We start from the raw sequence: 19,772 nt of genomic DNA, 5'->3' as shown, positions 1-19,772 counted from the left end.
GGGGGAACTGTGGCTGGCGCTATGGAGGGGGGCACTGTGGCTGGCGCTATGGAGGGGGCACTGTGGCTGGTGCTATGGAGGGGGCACTGTGGCTGGCGCTATGGAGGGGGAACTGTGGCTGGCGCTATGGAGGGGGCACGGTGGCTGGCGCTATGGAGGGGGCACTGTGGCTGGTGCTATGGAGGGGGCACTGTGGCTGGTGCTATGGAGGGGGCACTGTGGCTGGTGCTATGGAGGGGGCACTGTGGCTGGCGCTATAGAGGGGGGCACTGTGGCTGGTGCTATAGAGGGGGCACTGTGGCTGGTGCTATGGAGGGGGCACTGTGGCTGGTGCTATGGAGAGGGCACTGTGTCTGGTGCTATGTAGGGGGCACTGTGGCTGCCACCGATGAGGACACTTTGGTTTTTATGGTCATATTGCAAACTGCACTTGTGGGACAACTAATGCACACTGAATGGTATATAATGGAACTGAATAGCTCTATGATGGGAGCTCTGAGGTACTAAAATAAAGAAAAGATATAAAGTACTGTGACAGAAGTAAACAGCTCAAGACATATTTGTGACTGAAACTGAATTAAGCCAGAACTGATGCCGCGCATGCGCATACTTTTGTTTGCAACAGAGCGTTTGCAGTGACGTTTGCGTTCCATAGGAAGGAAGTGACGTCATTGGAAATGTTAGGGCGGAAGTGTGTACCATGTGGTAAGCAGTGACTGACATAGGTGAGTTCTCTCGTTGTCTTGTGCGGCTTGTATGAGATTTTTACAATGTAGCCCGGCGTTGTGGAGTTAAATTTCTCCTCAGAACTGCGCTGGACAATCATTACATATGTGACCCTGCCCCTGGACTCAGAGTAACTGCTTCTTTGCTAGGAACCAGAGAGTATCGTTGTAGTACTACAGTAGTTAAAAAGTCAGTGTCTCCCCTCGGGTTGCTATGGGCAGTGTCTCCACCGTGTTTGCTAGGGGCAGTGTCTCCCCTCTAGTTGCTATGGGCAGTGTCTCCCCTCTGGTTGCTATGGGCAGTGTCTCCCCTCTGGTTGCTATGGGCAGTGTCTCCCCTCTGGTTGCTATGGGCAGTGTCTCCCCTCTGGTTGCTATGGGCAGTGTCTCCCCTCTGGTTGCTATGGGCAGTGTCCCCCTCTGGTTGCTATGGGCAGTGTCTCCCCTCTGGTTGCTATGGGCAGTGTCTCCCCTCTGGTTGCTAGGGGCAGTGCCTCCCCTCGGGTTGCTAGGGGCAGTGCCTCCCCTCGGGTTGCTAGGGGCAGTGCCTCCCCTCGGGTTGCTAGGGGCAGTGTCTCCCCTCGGGTTGCTAGGGGCAGTGTCTCCCCTCGGGTTGCTAGGGGCAGTGTCTCCCCTCGGGTTGCTAGGGGCAGTGTCTCCCCTCGGGTTGCTAGGGGCAGTGCCTCCCCTCGGGTTGCTAGGGGCAGTGCCTCCCCTCGGGTTGCTAGGGGCAGTGCCTCCCCTCGGGTTGCTAGGGGCAGTGCCTCCCCTCGGGTTGCTAGGGGCAGTGCCTCCCCTCGGGTTGCTAGGGGCAGTGCCTCCCCTCGGGTTGCTAGGGGCAGTGCCTCCCCTCGGGTTGCTAGGGGCAGTGCCTCCCCTCGGGTAGCTAGGGGCAGTGCCTCCCCTCGGGTAGCTAGGGGCAGTGCCTCCCCTCGGGTAGCTAGGGGCAGTGCCTCCCCTCGGGTAGCTAGGGGCAGTGTCTCCCCTCGGGTTGCTAGGGGCAGTGTCTCCCCTCGGGTTGCTAGGGGCAGTGTCTCCCCTCGGGTTGCTAGGGGCAGTGTCTCCCCTCGGGTTGCTAGGGGCAGTGTCTCCCCTCGGGTTGCTAGGGGCAGCAACCTCTTGACTGTTTTCCTAATCTAGGCTTCCACCATGTTGTCTCTCTAATCTCTGAAACCAACTAATCCCATTATTGTTGATTAGATGTAATTGTGACCCCCGCTGCTTGGCTCCAATACAGTGTTCCCCTTGTCAGTCTTTCTTTACATCATATAATTTCTTAATGGTCGCTAAACCATATAATAAGGGTTACAGTTTATTCGTTCTGAGCACTGCCCATGGGGAAAACGAGTGACACATGGACAGCGCCGGGTCAGTGCTAATCCATGCGGTACTGACTGCAGAGGCCGGAGTCTTCATTATTCAGTTGAGATTCGCCCATAGATTTCAGTGGTGGCTCAGAATAAATGCCCAGCAGTATCTGTATTACATGCATTTTTTTACTGATCCATTTGTGATTTCTAACATGGGAAATTATTTGCCTTGAATAAGTTTTTAAAAATTATTGATGTCTACAAACGGATGACAATTTGAAAAACACCAGATTTTTTTTCATATTCTCTTGTGATTTTAGCCTTAGGCCGGTTTCAGATGGACGTATGTGTGCCGCAATGGCTGTGATGATAATCGTGAGTCTCCTGACTTGAGCTTACAGGTCATAGACACATACGAGGCCCAATGTTCAGGTCAGGAGACCCACGGTCAGTTGGGGTATAGGGGGTCTGTTTACAAACTGTGAAACATAATCAGCCTGAGGCCAAGTCTACATATGTGGCACTGTCCAGAAATGGGCTGTCAGATAGCGGTGACCAGGGTTATTGTGCCAGTAATCTGATCACTACAAGTCTGGCACTTCAGCTGGTTTTGCTAGATAACGCTGTGGCCAGCTTGTTTTTTTTCTCTCCTGTTGCATCTAGAATGCTGCATTATATGGCAGTCATTCAGAGGAATGACCATTAGTGATGAGCGAACGCTACCATGTTCGGATGCTCGAAGCAAACAGTTGGACGCTCGGATGCTCGAAGCGAACAGTTGTACCCTCGAAGCGAACAGTTGTACGCTCGAAGCGAACAGTTGTACGCTCGAAGCGAACAGTTGTACGCTCGAAGCGAACAGTTGTACGCTCGAAGCGAACAGTTGTACGCTCGGATGCTCGAAGCGAACAGTTGGACGCTTGGGTGGACGTGACTTGAGTATAATGGAAGCCAATGGGGGAACACAAGCATGTTTCCAGATGATCTTCCAGATATTTGCTCAAGTCCTCTACTGACTTCTATTATACTTGGGTACTTGAATCGAGCTCGTCCGACTACTCGTTACAAATACCGATCACTTGAGCATGGTAGTGCCCACTCATCACTAATGGTCATGCATATATAATAAGCTCATCTGTATGAGCCCCAATACTAGGACGGATTACGTATAGCTGAATAGTATTCTTTATTCTGACTCATGGGGGGGGTCCTGAGGTGTCCATGGTGTCGAAAGCTCCTGCATTTGGCTGTTGGAATGAATGGCTGTTTGCTGGACTATTGTGCATTAAACATCATTGCAAGCCAATGCTGACACAGAGCTGCTGCCGAATGGTATCCAGGGACAGAAGGAGAGTTTTGTGCATCGTTCTGACATCCTTTTTTCTTTGTCGCTCCATTGGGAGACCCAGACAATTGGGTGTATAGCTTCTGCCTCCGGAGGCCACACAAAGTATTACACTTTAAAAAGTGTAACCCCTCCCCTCTGCTATACACCCTCCCGTGCATCACGGGCTCCTCAGTTTTTATGCTTTGTGCGAAGGAGGCACACATGCACGCATAGCTCCACAATTTGGTCAGCAGCAGCTGCTGACTATATCGGATGGAAGAAAAGTGGGCCCATATAGGGCCCCCGGCATGCTCCCTTCTCACCCCACTCTGGTCGGCGGTGCTGTTAAGGTTGAGGTACCCATTGCGGGTACATAGGCAGGAGCCAACATGCTGTTTTCCTTCCCCATCCCTGCAGGGCTCTGGGTGAAGTGGGATCCATAATCGGTCTCCAGACACTGGGACCGTGCTCCCTCCGCAGCCCCTGGGGAATCTGCTGGACAGGAGTTGGGTATCGTCAGGGACATGGCCCTGCTACTGTGAGGTACTCTGTGTACCCTTGGGGACGGCGCATGGAGCGCTTGTGTCATAACACGCTGCAGCACTGCTGGGCGTGTTAGTGCGCCGGGACTACCGCGCTGACCGCGCTTGTTTGCCGGCCGCGCTTATAACTCTAGTCCCCGGCTTCTGCGGCCTAGTACCGCATATTCCCACCCCCGGGCCTGCCAGTCAGGGGAAGGGAGGGACGCTGCACTGGAAGATTCCCGCACTTTCTAGGGCAAGGTGCTCTGTGTCCCCGTTGGGACGGCGCATAAAGCACCTTGGGCCCAGACGCTGCAGCGACTGCGGCGTGCGTATGGGTCCGGGACTACCGCGCCGACCGTGCACTGCCGGCCGGCCGCGATTTTAACTTTAGTCCCCGGCTTTTGCGGCCTAGTATGGGATTCTCCCGCCCCCAGGCCTGCCAGTCAGGGAAAAGGGCGGGACGGTCGGTATGACGCCGACAGTGAGGGCTGGAGTACACTGAGCTGTCCTCCGCCCCCCTCACTACCCACGCTGGGGCACCAGATTCCCGCACTTTTTGCGACTACGCCCACGCCTCCCTCCTCCTCAGAGAACGCCGTCAGCCATGTTTTCAGCAACTTCTGGCTGCAGCTGAGGGAGACCCGGGGCAGAGAATCTGGTGGCCACAAGCCACATCCGCAGCCCCTGGGGGAATCTGCCGGACAGGAGATGGAGTATCGTCAGGGACATGGCCCTGCATCTACAGGTACTCTGTGTCCCCGTTGGGACGGTGCATGAAGCACCTTGGCCTCAGACGCAGCTGCGACTGCGGTGTGGATTTTTTGTCCGGGACTATGTTTGCCGGCCGCGGTTTTTACTTTAGTCCCCGGCTTTTGCGGCCTAGTGGGTTAAACTCCCGCCCCTGAGCCTGCCAGTCAGGGAGAAAGGCGGGACGGTCGGTATGATGCTGACAGTGAGGGCTGGAGCTCACCTCGCTGTCCTCCGCCCCCCCTCACTGATCACTATAGGCCACCAGATTCCCGCACTTTTGTGACTACAGGGACAGAGCCCTGCATCATAACGTACTCTGTGTCCCCTGAGGGACGGTGCATGCAGCATCTGTGTTACAAACGCCGCAGCGGTTGCTGACTGGTTTGTGAGACTGGGACTACCGCGCCGACCGCGCCATGTCTGCCGGCCGCGTTTTTAAATTTAGTCCCTGGCTCTTACGGCCTAGTGCTATATACTCCCGTTCTCGGGCCTGCCAGTCAGGGGTAACGACGGGACGGCCGACTGGACGTCGGCAGGGAGGGCTGGAGCATACGTTGGTATCCTCCTTCCCCCTCACTGAGCACTGGGGGGCACCAGTTTTTCAGGTGCTGTCCCCCCCTTGGTGCCCCAGTGTATATATATATATGTTTATTTATATGGTATATGATCTCACTGTTCGGCAGCATTATTTGTTTTTGGCTGTATACCCTCACTGATTACTCTGCGGACGACATGCTGTTGTCTGCTCTTACAGGGTAAGGGTGCCAAGGCACTGGCTTATTTTACAACCGGTACCTCTTGTGCGGCTATATTACAGGCACTGCACAGATGACAGCGACAGAGTTTGCATGATGAAATCAGCAAATCTCTGAATAGCTTTCACATCACAGGACTCTGTCTATGGACAGAGGGTCTGCTAAGATACTGGAAGCCTTGCAGTCCAGACCGATACCACAGGGCCAGGGAGCTGTGAGTTCATCGCTCCCGGGTCCCTCTGAGTCGGTACAACATCCTGGGGTAACACCCAGATCCCACGGTGAGAACTCCGTCACGGACCGCGGCCTATGATAGGCTAAGCGGGCCCGCTGGGAACCTTCCCCGACTTCATCAGGAGTGCGTGTTTCGATCACTCTAACTCCAGAGGGGTCGTCCAGTAGCACAGAACTTGACGGACAAGCGCTTACTAAGCGCCTTATTGACACGCGTTACCCTTTTCCCCCCTGACGTGCTTAACGGTTGGGCTCAGTGTCACAGGGTGGATCCTCCAGTCTCTAGGCTGGCGGCTAGATCCGTAGTATTAGGGGCAGATGTCCATCTCTCACGAATGCCACTGACAGGCAAATAACGCTTATGATGAAATCCATCTATGAAGCCATAGTCGCATCTTTTGCTCCAGCCTTCGCAGCCGTGAGGGCACTCCAAGCTATCTCAGCTTCTCCGGCTGAGATTATTGCGGTTGCACATAACTCTGCCATGCAGGTTGTGTCCTTCACTTCTCAGGCGTAGGTTTTTTCGTTCTACGCCATGAACGCCGTTCCTGGACTCTGCGAGCCGTACAGCGGTAGCATCCACCAATTCAGTGGCAGTCTGCAGGGCCATGTGGCTACGTGAATGGAAGGCAGGCTCTGCTTCCAAGAAGTTCTTAACCGGTTTGCCATTTTCTGGCGACCGTTTGTTTGGCGAGCAATTGGATGAAGTTACTAGACAGTCTCGTCCTTGCCGCAGTCCAAGACCGATGGGTGAGAGACATTCTGTCTCACGGTTACAGGATACAGCTCTGCTCTCGTCCTCCGACTCGTTTCTTCAGAACATCTCCGCCCCCCGAGTGAGCCGATGCACTTTTTCAGGCGGTGAACACTCTGAAGCCTCGATGTCACAAGGAGACTTCCTACCATCAATTGACATCAAGGATGCTTATCTCCATGTGCCGATCGCACCCGAGCTTCAACGCTTTCTGTGTTTCGCCATCAGGGATGAACACCTTCAGTTCGTGGCACTGCCATTCGGCCTGGCGACAGCCCCACGGGTCTTCACCAAGGTCATGGCAGCAGTGGTGGCGGTCCTACAGGGCCACTCGGTGATCACTTACCTAGACGATCCTCTAGTCAAGACACCCTCCTGGGTGGCATGTCAACACAACCTGACCATTGCTCTGGAGACTCTCCAGGGGTTCGGGTAGATCATCAAAATTCCAGGGTCAAAGCTGACACCGACCCAATCACTGACTTATCTTGGGATGGAGTTTTATACTCTCTCAGCGATAGTGAAGCTTCCGCTGCATAGTCAGCGTTCACTACAGACAGGGGTGCAATCTCTCCTTCGGGCCCAGTCACCCCTTGAGGCGCCTCATGCACTGTCCCAGGAAGATGGTGACAGCAAGGGAGGCAGTTCCCTTGCGCAGTTTCGTCTGCGTCCGATTCTTTCGGACACCGTAAATGGGACAGGAGGTCGACGTCCCTAGACAAGAACGTCTCTCTTTCCCTTGCAGCAAAACCTCTCTTCAGTGGTGTTTTCTTTCAACTTCCTGGGCGAAGGAAAATCCTTCCGGCCCCCAGCCGGGGCTGGGGTCACGACGGACGCGAGTCTGTCAGGGTGGGGAGCGGTCTTCCTCCACCACTCGGCTCAGGGAACCTGGACTCCGACAGAGTCCTCCCCTCGGTTAAATGTTCTGGAGATAAGGGCAGTGGATTTAGCCCTAAAGGTGTTCCAGCGGTAGCTGGACGGCAGGCAGATCCGAATTCAGTCGGACAACGCCAAGGCAGTTGCGTACATCAACCACCAGGGCGGCACACGCAGTCGTCAAGCCTTCCGAGCAGTTCGGCAGATGCGGCTGTGGGCGGAAGCCACAGCCTCCAACTTCTCCGCAGTTCACATCCCGGGCGTAGAAAACTGGGAAGCAGATTTTTCTCAGTCGCCAGGGCATGGACACAGGGGAATGGTCTTCACCCGCATGTGTTTCTAGAGATCTGTTGCCGTTGGGGAACGCCGGACGTCGATCTAATGGCGTCTCAGCACTACAACAAAGTCCCGGCATTCATGGCTCGGTCCAAGGATCACAGAGCTCTGGCGGCAGACGCGCTAGTTCACGACTGGTCGCAGTTTCGACTGCCTTATGTATTTCCTCCTCTGGCACTACTGCCCAGAGTGTTACGCAAGATCAGATCAGACTGTTGCCGCGCCATCCTCGTTGCTCCAGACTGGCCGAGGTGATCGTGGTACCCGGATCTGTGGCACCTCACGGTGGGTCAACCGTGGGCACTCCCTGACCGACCTGACTTGCTGCCTCAAGGGCCATATTTCCTTCGGAATTCTACGGCCCTAATCCTCACTGTGTGGTGGCTCCTAGCGTCATCAGGGATATCTCCAGATGTCATTGCCACCATGAGACAGGCCAGGAAACCAACGTCCGCCAAGATCTATCACAGGACTTGGAGGATCTTCTTATCCTGGTGCTCTGATCAGGGTTTTACTCCCTGGCCGTTTGCCTTGCCCACTTTCTTTCGCAAAGGGTGGCCATCCTAGTGGCAGTCACATCACTCAGACGAGTATCTCAGCTGGCAGAGCTGTCATGCAAAGCCACCTTCCTGGTGTTTCACCAGGATAGGGTGGTTCTACGTCCGGTCCCGGCCTTTCTCCCTAAGGTATCCCCGTTTCGTCTTACCCTCTTTGGGTCCGCATCCAGTTCACCAATGTGAAAAGGATTTGCATTTATTAGATCTGGTGAGAGCACTCCGGCTCTACATTTCTCGCACGGCGCCCCTGCGCCGGTCTGATGCGCTCTTGTCCTTATCGCGGACCAGAGTAAGGGATTTCAGGTTTTCAAGTCAACCTTGGCTCGGTGAATCAAGGAACCGATTCTTGAAGCATACCGTTCTTTTGGGCTTCCGATTCCTGCAGAGCTGAAGGCCCATTCTACCAGAGCAGTCGGTGTCCTGAGCATTGCGACACCAGACTACGGCTCGGCAGGTGTGTCAGGCGGCTACCTGGTCGAGTCTGCACACTTTCACGAAACACTATCAGGTGCATGCCGATGATTCGGCAGATGCCAGCCTAGGTGGGCGAGTCCTTCAGGCGGCAGTTGCCCACCTGTAAGAAGGGGCCGTTTTTCGGCTCTTTTTATCGAGGTATTCCTTTACCCACCCAGGGATTGCTTTTGGACATCCCAATTGTCTGGGTCTCCCAATGGAGCGACAAAGAAGAAGGGAATTTTGTTTACTTACCGTAAATTCCTTTTCTTCTAGCTCCTATTGGGAGACCCAGCACCCGCCCCTGTTCCCTTCGGGCTGTTGTTCTTTTGTGTACACATGTTGTTCATGTTGAATGGTTCTTTTGGTCCATGGTTTCAGTTCTCCGAACATCCTTCTGATTGAATTTACCTTGAACCAATTTATAAGTTTCTTCCTTCCTGCTTTTGCACCAAAACTGAGGAGCCCGTGATGCACGGGAGGGTGTATAGCAGAGGGGAGGGGTTACACTTTTTAAAGTGTAATACTTTGTGTGGCCTCCGGAGGCAGAAGCTATACACCCAATTGTCTGGGTCTCCCAATAGGAGCTAGAAGAAAAGGAATTTACGGTAAGTAAACAAAATTCCCTTCTTTTTCTTCAATGGAATGTAAAAGCTTTATAAGCTAATTTGCATTAATTAATCCATCTCAACTCAATTCTGCCTCAAATGAGCCTTGCTGAGGATACCAAGACGCATGTACGATCAGGTATTGTGCATGCGCTTGTTCTGATGAAGAATACCATACCTGCCGATCATGGACATGTCTCTGTGTGTGCGGCCGTCACCAGATAACCCCTTTTAAGTCCTAATTTTGTGATTATGTATTAATATAATAAATACTTACCATAAATTTGTCTTCGTATTGCTAGGTATTCTTAACAGAAATCACAATGCTGTCAAGACCTAAACCTGGGGAGTCCGAAGAAGATCTTCTAGAATTCCAGAACCAGTTTCTTGCTGCCCGAGCTCCTGCAGCAGCCACTGTCGTTAGGAAGGCGGATAAAAGAAAAGGGGGATCTGAGGGGTCTGCAGGGGGAGCAGCAGGAAGAGATGTGGTGTCACTGCAAGGTAAGCACTGTTATGTGCCACGTGTATATACCCTTATTACAGGTCTGTGTGCTACAGATCCGTCATAGAAATTCTCATCCCAGCAGTGATAGGCCATGTGCGCACCTAACCATTTTTTTGTGGCATCAATAACGCTGTGTTTCTGGCCACTAAAAACGCACAAAAACGCAATTGCGGTAAAAACGCTGCATTTTTGGTTGCGTTTTGCTGCGTTTTTGACCACTGCGTTTTGCTGCGTTTTTCCAATGCATTGGATGGGTGGAAACACGCAGCAAAACGCAGAAAAGAAAACACAGCTTTAAAAGAAGCTGTGTGCACACAGCAAAACTGAAAAGTCATAGACTTTGCTGGGGAAGCAAAGTCAACCACTTTTGAGCCCAAAAACGCAACGCAAAAACTCGGTAAAAATTGCTGTGTGCGCACATACCCATAATTGTATCTCTGAAATACAATTGTAGCTCATGCTGTGAAGTCTTTTATGTTAAAGAGAACCTGTCAGGTACAATATGCACAGATCCACGAGCAGTTCTGGGTGTATATTGCTAATCCCTGCCTAACTGTCCCTGTATACACTAGCATAGATAAAGAGATCTTTAGAAAAAGTACTTCTACAGATCCTTTATCTTATGCTAATGAGCGCAGGGACTAGTCCCAAGGGCGTTATATCCCCGACTAGTCCGTCCTCTTAGCATGTTATCTTGCCCACAGGGGCTTACTAACCTGCTATTCAATGCCTAATGTCATCAACGTTCGCTGTGAGTGCACTTTTGAATGCCGGGCATTTCTGGTCATGCACAGTATGAAGCCGGGTGTACGCGTCCCGGCTTCAGAGAGGTCTACTGCACATGACTGGAAGTGCCGGGCATTCAGAAGAGTGGTCACAGCGACCACAGGTACGCGTTGCACCACTGGGGATTCTGCATTGATTAGCATGTTAGTACTCCCTGTGGGAGTGCTGCCATGCTAAGAGGGCGGACTAGTTGGGGGATATAACACCCTTGGGACTAGTCCAAGCGCTCATTAGCATAAGATAAAAGATCTTTAGAAATACTTTTTCGAAAGCTCTCTTTATCTATGCTAATGTATACAGGGACAGTTAGGCAGGGATTAGCAATATGCACCCAGAACTGCTCATGGTTCTGGGGGGCATATTCCACCTGACAGGTTCCCTTTAAAGGGTGTCCACGTTTAAAGTTATCCCCTATCCGATCGTTGGGGGTCCGACTGTCATGGCTCCCACTGATCCTGAGAATCGTGTGAATGTAGAGAAGGTCAACCATGCACGCTGTCTCATCATTCAGTCTTAATGGGAGCACTGGAGATAGTGGAGAGCTGCATTCTGCTGATGTTAAGTGTTCATCTTAGAACACAATCGGAGAGACCATTTTCAATTATTGACCTCCACTCCATTCTGCCAGAGCTCTTCAGAGCACCAGTTTTGAGGATCACCGGAGGCTATGGTGGTCAGACGCCCGAGGGAACGGAAAATTATCCCCTTTCTTTGTCGCTCCATTGGGAGACCCAGACAATTGGGTGTATAGCTATTGCCTCTGGAGGCCACACAAAGTATTACACTTAAAAGTGTAAGGCCCCTCCCCTTCTGGCTATACACCCCCAGTGGGATCACTGGCTCACCAGTTTTGTGCTTTGTGCGAAGGAGGCAACACATCCACGCATAGCTCCACTTTTTAGTCAGCAGCAGCTGCTGACTATGTCGGATGGAAGAAAAGAGGACACATATAGTGTCCCCAGCATGCTCCCTTCTCACCCCACTGTATGTCGGAGGTGTTTGTAAGGTTGAGGTACCCATTGCGGGTACGGCGGCAGGAGCCCACATGCTGATTCCTTCCCCATCCCTTTTTACAGGGCTCTGGGTGAAGTGGGATTTACCGGTCTCCAGGCACTGAGACCGTGCTCCATCTACAGCCCCTGGAGAAGATGCTGGATGGAGCGGAGTACATCAGGGACATGGCCCTGCTTCCTCAAGGTACTCTGTGTCCCCGTGCATTTGGCGCTCACACCGCAGCATGCTGGGTGTTGTAGTGCGCCGGGGGACATCAGCGCTGCGGCGCCTGTGCCATGGCCTCATTCAGCTTTGCTGAAGCAGGCTCACTTATGGGAATTGGTCGCGCCGGCCGCTGGGACTGCGGCGCGGCTGGCACTTGTAGTGCGCCGGGGACTTCAGCGCGGCCTGCGCTTTTACGGCGGCCGCGCTGATAACTCGAGTCCCCGGCTTTTGCGGCCTGCTTCCGTTCGTTCCCGCCCCCAGACCTGCCAGTCAGGAGAGGGGCGGGACACTGGCCACTTCCAGGAATCGCTCGCGCCGGCCGCTGGCAGCGGCGCGGCTGGCACTTGTGGTGCGCCGGGGACTTCAGCGCGGCCCGCGCTTTTACGGCGGCCGCGCTGATAACTAGAGTCCCCGGCTTTTGCGGCCTGCTTCCGTTCGTTCCCGCCCCCAGACCTGCCAGTCAGGAGAGGGGCGGGACGCTGGCCACTTCTATGAATCGGTCGCGCCGGCCGCTGGAACTGCGGCGCGGCTGGCACTTGTGGTGCGCCGGGGACTTCAGCGCGGCCCGCGCTTTTACGGCGGCCGCGCTGTTAACTCGAGTCCCCGGCTTCTGGGCCTAGTCTCCCTTCGTTACCGCCCACAGCCCTGACAGTCAGGGTAGGGGCGTGACGCTGCATAGAGCAGAGCTGAGAGCTGGAGTATGTTTTGCATACTCCACCCCTCTCACTGTGTGCACTGTGAATCCGGATTCCCGCACTTTCTCAGGCACGCCCACGGCTTCCTTCTCTACAGGGACACCGGCAGCCATTAGTGTCAGTTTCTGTACGATACAGAGACAAGTGTGGAAGACCCTGGCATTCTGATAGTCACACAATCGCTGTGACAGGCGTTAAGCAGCACCTGTGGTGCTAACCCCACTAATGCAGAAGTGCACTTATAGATATGCTTGTACTATATACATTGCACTGTTTGCTCGCACGTTGTATATACCCTCCTGGATTATGCGGAGGAGTTATCAGCATATTCTCTGTGTAAAACAAAGGTGCAGAACCACATGTTTTTCTATACAGCTGGTACAGCATGTACGGCTATACGGCCGGCAGGTTACATAGACTCCCATTGTATGCACTAATGGCCAGGGGATGAGGACGGTGTCTGCAGTATTTACTGACAGATTTTCTGAGACTATGGCTATGATACTAGAAGCCTAGCAGTCCGGACATGTCTCTCACAATATGGGCACTGTTGAATCATTGATCCATGGCCCCCCTCAGTGTGAATAACTAACAGCTCCGGGAATGTCACACGCATCCCAGAGTCACGGCTCTGCACGGACGTCAGTCCCAGACAGCCTAAGTGGGCTCGCTATGAGCGGCCTCGGTTTCATCAGGGTCCTAACAGAAGGACTCGCTGTGTAATGAGGCGGAAGTAGCGGCTCAGGATTCTGATCCTGAGACCGCTCTCAATCTGGATACACCTGATTGTGACGCCATAGTAAATAATCTTATAGCGTCCATCTATAGAATGTGGGTTATTTCTCACAGCTCCTCCAGTGGAGGAGTCAGCTTCACGTATTTTTCTGGACCACTCTGCCTTCAGAGAGGCAGTCCAGGAACACCACGCTTATCCAGATATGCGCTTCTCCAAACGGCTTAGGATACACGTTATCCCTGTCCCCTGACTTGGTCAAGGACTGGACCCAATGTCCCGAGCGGCATCCTCCAATCTCCAGGCTTGTAGCTAGATCCATAGTTGCAGTGGGAGATGGAACTGCAAACTCAAAGATGCCACTGACAGACAGATGGATCTCTGGTCGAAAGCCATCTATGAGGCTGTCGGCGCACCGTTGGCTCCGGCATTCTCTCCCTTGGGGCACTCCAAGCTATTTCAGCTTGTCTTACACAGATTGACACGGTTACACGTACATCTGTGCCGCAGGTGGCATCCTTAACCTCTCAAATGTCTGCATTTGTTTCTTACGCGATTCAGGTTGTCCTGGACTCTGCGAACCGTGCGGCGGTAGCCTCCGCTACTCCGTGTTTTTAAGCAGAGCCTGGTCTGATCGTTAAGTGAATGGAAGGCAGATTCTGCTTCCAAAAAAGGTTGCCTAACCAGTTGCCTTTTTCTGCTGACCGACTGTTTGGTGAGCGTTGGATGTAACCATCAAACAGTCCAGGGGTAAGGATTCATCCTTTCCTCAGCCCGGACACAACAAACCCCAACAGAGCAAGAGGCAGTCGGGGTTTTCGGCCTTTTCGAGGCTCGGGCAGGTCCCATTTTTCCTCGTCCAATGTGGACTCAAAAGGATCAGAGGAGCTAAGATTCTTAGCGGGCTCAGTCTCGCCCAAAAAAGCGACAGTCTGAAAACCCGCTTCCAAGGCGGCTTCCTCATGACTTGCGGCCTCGGTCGGTAGCAGGCTCTCCCGCCTTGGCGATATTTAGCTGCCATAGGTCAATGACCATTGAGTGTGAGACATTCTGTCTCACGGGTACAGGATAGAGCTCACTTCTCGTCCTCCAACTCGATTCTTCAGAATTTCTCCACCTCCCGGCCGGGCCGCTGCTCTTCTGCAAACAGGGTGCACTCTACAGGCAGAAAGAGTGATGACCCCCGTTCCTCTTCAGGAACAAGGTCACGGTTTTTACCCCAAATTCTTTGCGGCGCCTATAACAACGGGCCGTTCCGTCCCGTTCTGGATCTAAAAATGCTCAGCAAGCTCGTGGACACCAGGCGGTTCCGGATGGAATCCCTCCGCCATGTCATCGCCTCAAGGTCCCAAGGATATTTCCTAGCATCATTAGGCATCAAGGATGCTTATCCACACGTGCCGATTGATCCAGAGCACTAGCGTTTCTACGCTTCGTTATAGGAGACGAACACCCTCTGTTCGTAGCTCTACCTTCCGGCTAGCGACAGTCCAACTGGTCTTCGCCAAGGTCAGGGCAGCAGTAGTCACAGTCCTGCACTCTCAGGGTCACTCTGTGGTCCCGTATTTAGACGATCTACTTGTCAAGGCACTCTCTTAGGAAACATGCCAACACTGCCCGAACGTTGCGCTGGAGACTCTCTAGAGTTTTGGGTGGATCATCAACTTTTTAAAGTCAGATCCGACCCCGACCCTATCGATAACATATCTAGGCATAGAGTTTCTTACTCTCTCAGCGATAGTGAAGCTGCCGCTAGACAAACAGCATTCACTACGGGCTGCAAGCTCTTCTTTAAGAACCAGTCGCACACATTGAGACGCCTCATGCACTTCCTACGTAAGATGGTAGCAATGGAGGCAGTTCCTTTCGCGCAGTTTTACTGCGTCCACTACAATGGGACATTCTCCGCCAATGGGACGAGGAGTCGACGTCCCTCAACAGAGTCGTCGTTCTTTCTCAGGCGGCCAAGGAATCTCTACGGTGGTGGCTTCTTCTCACCTCTTGGTCAAAAAGAAGGTCCTTCCTATCCCCGTCCTGGGCGATAGTTACGACAGACGCGAGTCTATCAGGGTGGGGAGCAGTTTTTCTCCACTACAGCGCTCAGGGTACGTGGACTCAGCAAGAGTCCACTCTTCAGATCAATGTTCTTGAACACAGAGCAGTGTATCTTGCCCTACAATCCTTCCAACAGCGGCTGGAAAGCAAGCATATCCGACTTCAGTCGGACAGCTCCACAGCGGTGGCATACATCAACCACCAAGGTAGAACGCGCAACCGGCAAGCCTTCCAGGAAGTCCGGCAGGTTCTGATGTGGGTGGAAGACACGGCATCCACCATATCCACAATTCACATCCCAAGTGTGGAAACTAGGAAGCTGACTTCCTAAGTCGCTGAGGTGTGGCCGAAAGAGTATGGTCTCCTCACCCGGACGGGTTTCAGGAGATCTGGCGCCGCTGACAGAGGCCGGACGTCGATCTAATGGCGTCACGGCACAACAACAATGTGCCAGCTTCATGGCACGGTTTCACAATCATCGAGCTCTGGCGGCAAACGCCTTAGTTCAGCATTGGTCGCAGTTCCAGCTACCTTAGGTGCCACCTCTGGCATTGTTGCCCAGAGTACTGCGCTAGATCAAGACCGACTGCGGCCGCGCCATCCTCGTCGCTACAAATTGGCCGAGGATGTTGTGGTACTCGGTTCTGTGGTGCCTCACGGTAGGCTAACCGGGGGCACTACCAGACCAATCAGACTGGCTGTCTCAAGGGCCATTCTTCCATTTGAATTCTACGGCCCTCAACCGGATGGTGTGGCATTGAGTCCTGGAACCTAGTGTCGTCAGGATTACCTCAGGACGTGGTTGCCACCATGAGACAGGCTAGCATACCAACGTCCGCCAAGATTGACCACAGGACGTGGAAGATGTTCTTATCTCGGTGCTCGGCGCAGGGTGTTTCTCCCTGGCCGGTTGCATCGTCTATGTTTCCTTCCTTCCTGCAATCTAGGTAGGAAAATGGGTTGTCGCTCAGTTCCCTTTAGGGACAAGTCTCAGCGCTATCTGTATTTTTCAGAAACGACGACTTCCTCAGGTACGCACGTTCCTACGGGGAGTTTGTCTTCTCAGCACTCCGTACAAGCGGCCGTTAGAGCCCTGAGATCTGAACAAGGTTCTAATTGCTCTCCAGATGCCGCCTTTCGAGCCTTTGAAGGATGTCTCCCTTCCCGTTTTTCACGGGAAGTGGCCTTCTAGTAACGGTCTCGTCTCTAAGGAGAGTTTCCGAGCTAGCAACGCTCTCATACAAACTCCCTTCCTGGTCCTTCACCAGGACAGGGTAGTTCTGCGTCCGGTTCCGGAATTTCTCCCTAAGGTGGTATCCCATTTTCATATCAATCAGGATATCACCTCACCTTCTTTGTGTCCTCGTCCAGTCCATCAATTTCAAAAAGATTTGCATCTGTTGGTTCTGGTGAGAGCACTCAGGTTCTACTTCCCGCATGGCGCTCCTGCGCCACCCGGATGCACTCTTTGTCCTTGTCGCGGGTCGGCGTAAACAGTCGCAAGCTTCCAGATCCACCCTTGCTCGGGGGCTCGAGGAACCAATTCTTGAAACCTACAGTTCTACTGGGCTTCTGGTTCTCTCAAGGCCGAAGGCCCATTCTACCAGAGCCGTGGGTGCATCCTGGGCATTACGGCACCAGGCTACGGCTCAGCAGGTGTGTCAGGCACCCACCTGGTCGAGTCTACTTACTTTTACCAAGCATTATCAGATGCATACCTACGCTTCGGCAGACGCCAGCCTAGGTAGATAAGTCATTCAGGCGGCGGTTGGCCACCTGTAGGAGAGGGCCGTTTGACGGCCCTATCATGAGGTATTCTTTTACCCACCCAGGGATTGCTTTTGGACATCCCAATTGTCTGGGTCTCCCAATGGAGCGACAAAGAAGAAGGGAATTTTGTTTACTTACCGTAAATTCCTTTTCTTCTAGCTCCAATTGGGAGACCCAGCACCCGCCCTGTTTTCTCGGGGTTTTTCTGTTTTTTCGGGTACACATGTTGTTCATGTGGTATGGTTCAGTTCTCCGATGTTTCCTCGGATTGAATTGGTCTTTAAACCAGTTATTGGCTTTCCTCCTTCTTGCTTTGGCACTAAAACTGGTGAGCCAGTGATCCCACTGGGGGTGTATAGCCAGAAGGGGAGGGGCCTTACACTTTTAAGTGTAATACTTTGTGTGGCCTCCAGAGGCAATAGCTATACACCCAATTGTCTGGGTCTCCCAATTTGAGCTAGAAGAAAAGGAATTTACGGTAAGTAAACAAAATTCCCTTCATTCTTTGAAAACGAGAAACCGCTTAATAGTGAATCTATCACCAGGTTTTGGCCACTTAATCTGAGAGCAGCATAACATAAGGGCACAAATCCTGATTCCAGCGATGTCACTTACTGGGCTGCTTAGTGTAGTTTTGATAAAATCACTGATTAATCAGCACTAGATTTTCATTGCAGGACTACTCAGCGTGCTGCCAGGTAGTCCAGCATATTCATGAGCTCTGTATAACTGCTAGATCTGCAACAGAGAAAACATTAATTTTATCAAAACAACAGCAAACAGCTCAGTAAGTGACCCATTGCTGGCATCCGGGTCTCTGTCTCTACATTATGCTCCTCTCAGATGAGGGAGCAATAACCTGGTGACAGATTCCTTTTAACACTTGACTTTTGTCTTTTATTGTTAAAGATTTTTCTGATCTGCCTCCTATTTTGAGCCCGGGGCCAACTAAGAAATCAAAAGTTGCCGGAACAAGGGTTCATTTTGCTGAGGAAGATCCAGAAGACATATTTGAAGAACATGACGAACACATCACGGCCGTCATCTCAAAAATCATAGTGAGTAAAGTTATTGCCTCCTTATCATAAAAGCCTGCTTGCTTTCTAAAGGGAAGCTTGGGGGGTTGCGGAGGTTTTCCATCAAGTTGTAAAGTTTATGTACAAAACTAAGCACTTTAGGTTGGGAGAAGTGTCTGCCATCCCTCATAGCCACTAAGGGGTCTGCTAGTGAATGCCCCCAGAAAGCAAAAAGCTCCTTGACAGTAATGGAAAGTGCCCCCTGCATGGTCAGCCGACTTTCCAAGCCTCCCACCTTGCAATGAGGCGCACCCCTAGCATGCGTCTCCTCATTGCTGTACTCCTTTCACAGGAAACTGTGACTGTCAGAAAAAAAGAGACCTGTGAGTGATGTGTCCAGTATTGGACAAAGGTTCATGTATCTGGGTGAAAGTATACTTCTCATCTCTATATGTTTATGTATAATAATAATCTTTATTTCTTCATCGTTCCTATGGGAGACCCAGACCATGGGTGTATAGCTTCTGCCTCCAGAGGACACACAAAGTACTACACTAAAAAGTGTAGCTCCTCCCTCCGAGCATATACACCCCCTGGATAACCAAATATAGCCAGTTCAATGCTTTGTGTTCAGGAGGCATACATCCACACATGCATTCTCATCTGATTTTGATTTTTGGAAAGAGTTTGAAGAAAAGCGGGTCCAAGCCTGGACTCCCGGCATGTCCCTTCTCACCCCACTGTGTCGGCGGTGTTGTTAAGGTTGATTTCAGGGCTGGAGCCTTACATGCCGCGCTCCTTCACCATCCCTCGGGCTCTGGCTTGAAGTGGGAGCCAGCACGGTTCTCCCTGCCTTGCAGGAGACCGGTCTCCATCCGCAGCCCTTTCAGGATCCTGCCGGACGGAGCACTCATCCCTCAGGGACCTGGCCCTGCGTCTCACAAGCTAAGTATCTGAGACGTTATTATCCGGGGGTCCCTTGTACTTTATTGTTGGGGAGAGTGTGCTGTGTATGTATTCTGACATTTCCGGCCGGTTCTCTGGTTTTCACCAGAGAACCGCGCCGATGGTGCCTGCGCGCCGGCCGCATCGTTAAATTTAGGCCCCGGCTTCGCCTGAGGCCTAGTTTCGTTTTCACTGCCCCTGCATGCCAATCATGCAGAGGGACAGTGCGGCTCCGCCCAGCGGCCGTTCGGCTCAGGAGAGGGACACTCCTCTCTGAGAAAATGTTTCCCTCCCCTGTATATCTCCTTGGCCCTCGGGATCCCGCTCTTAGAGTAGGCCCCGCCCCCTCTCCTCGCTCCGGCTTGGGCAGAAGCGTCATTTTATCAGCGTTCTTATGTCAGCACAGCGATCGGCGCTGGCTGCAGTATCTCTCTGGGGGTCCGGGCTGTGGGATCTGGAGGGCACAGAGAGGGGTTGGCAGAATGTCAGACGGTATGCCTGTACTGAGCTCATAACCACATTGTGATGCCTGCTCTAACATGGTGGTGCCTCAGCCTGGAGTCTCATCCCCAGTGGTTCCTCCGGCTGCTCCGGCTCCGGTGGCTGAACCCCCGGCTTGGGCAGAATCCTTCTCTCCATGGGACAGTTGTCCCGGACTCTGCTGAGCATGCATCAGCCCCCTTCTCAGGGCGCTTCTGCTGCTACGGCTCGCTCAGCAAAGCTCACGGAGGATTCTCCATCTGGTCTCAGACCCCGTCCTCCTAAAAGGAGACGCAGGGTCCCCTCTCCTTCCTCGTCCCGCGGCTCTGATTCACGAGCTGACTCGCAGGACGAGGAGGA

General features: G+C 52.8%; 1 protein-coding gene across 3 annotated transcripts in view; it reads left to right on the top strand.

Moving 5' to 3' along the window:
• The first annotated feature begins 666 nt into the window (after nucleotides 1–666).
• RPAP1 (RNA polymerase II associated protein 1) overlaps nucleotides 667–19,772 on the top strand; it is a 336,543-nt gene continuing 317,437 nt past the window's right edge. For all 3 annotated transcript variants that reach the window (XR_012727659.1, XR_012727658.1, XM_075330058.1), the window contains exons 1-3: nucleotides 667–725; nucleotides 9,512–9,710; nucleotides 17,881–18,029. Coding sequence is in view for 1 of the 3 variants with exons in the window: in XM_075330058.1 (XP_075186173.1) it covers nucleotides 9,533–9,710; nucleotides 17,881–18,029 (327 nt within the window). In the remaining 2 variants the exon portion in view is untranslated. The remainder of the gene's footprint in view (nucleotides 726–9,511; nucleotides 9,711–17,880; nucleotides 18,030–19,772) is intronic.

Source organism: Anomaloglossus baeobatrachus, chromosome 12 (assembly GCF_048569485.1).
Source record: "Anomaloglossus baeobatrachus isolate aAnoBae1 chromosome 12, aAnoBae1.hap1, whole genome shotgun sequence".
NCBI classification, from domain to species: Eukaryota; Metazoa; Chordata; class Amphibia; order Anura; family Aromobatidae; genus Anomaloglossus; species Anomaloglossus baeobatrachus.
The sequence above is the reverse complement of the archived record's forward strand: the minus strand, read 5'-3'. Positions and strand labels throughout refer to the sequence as shown.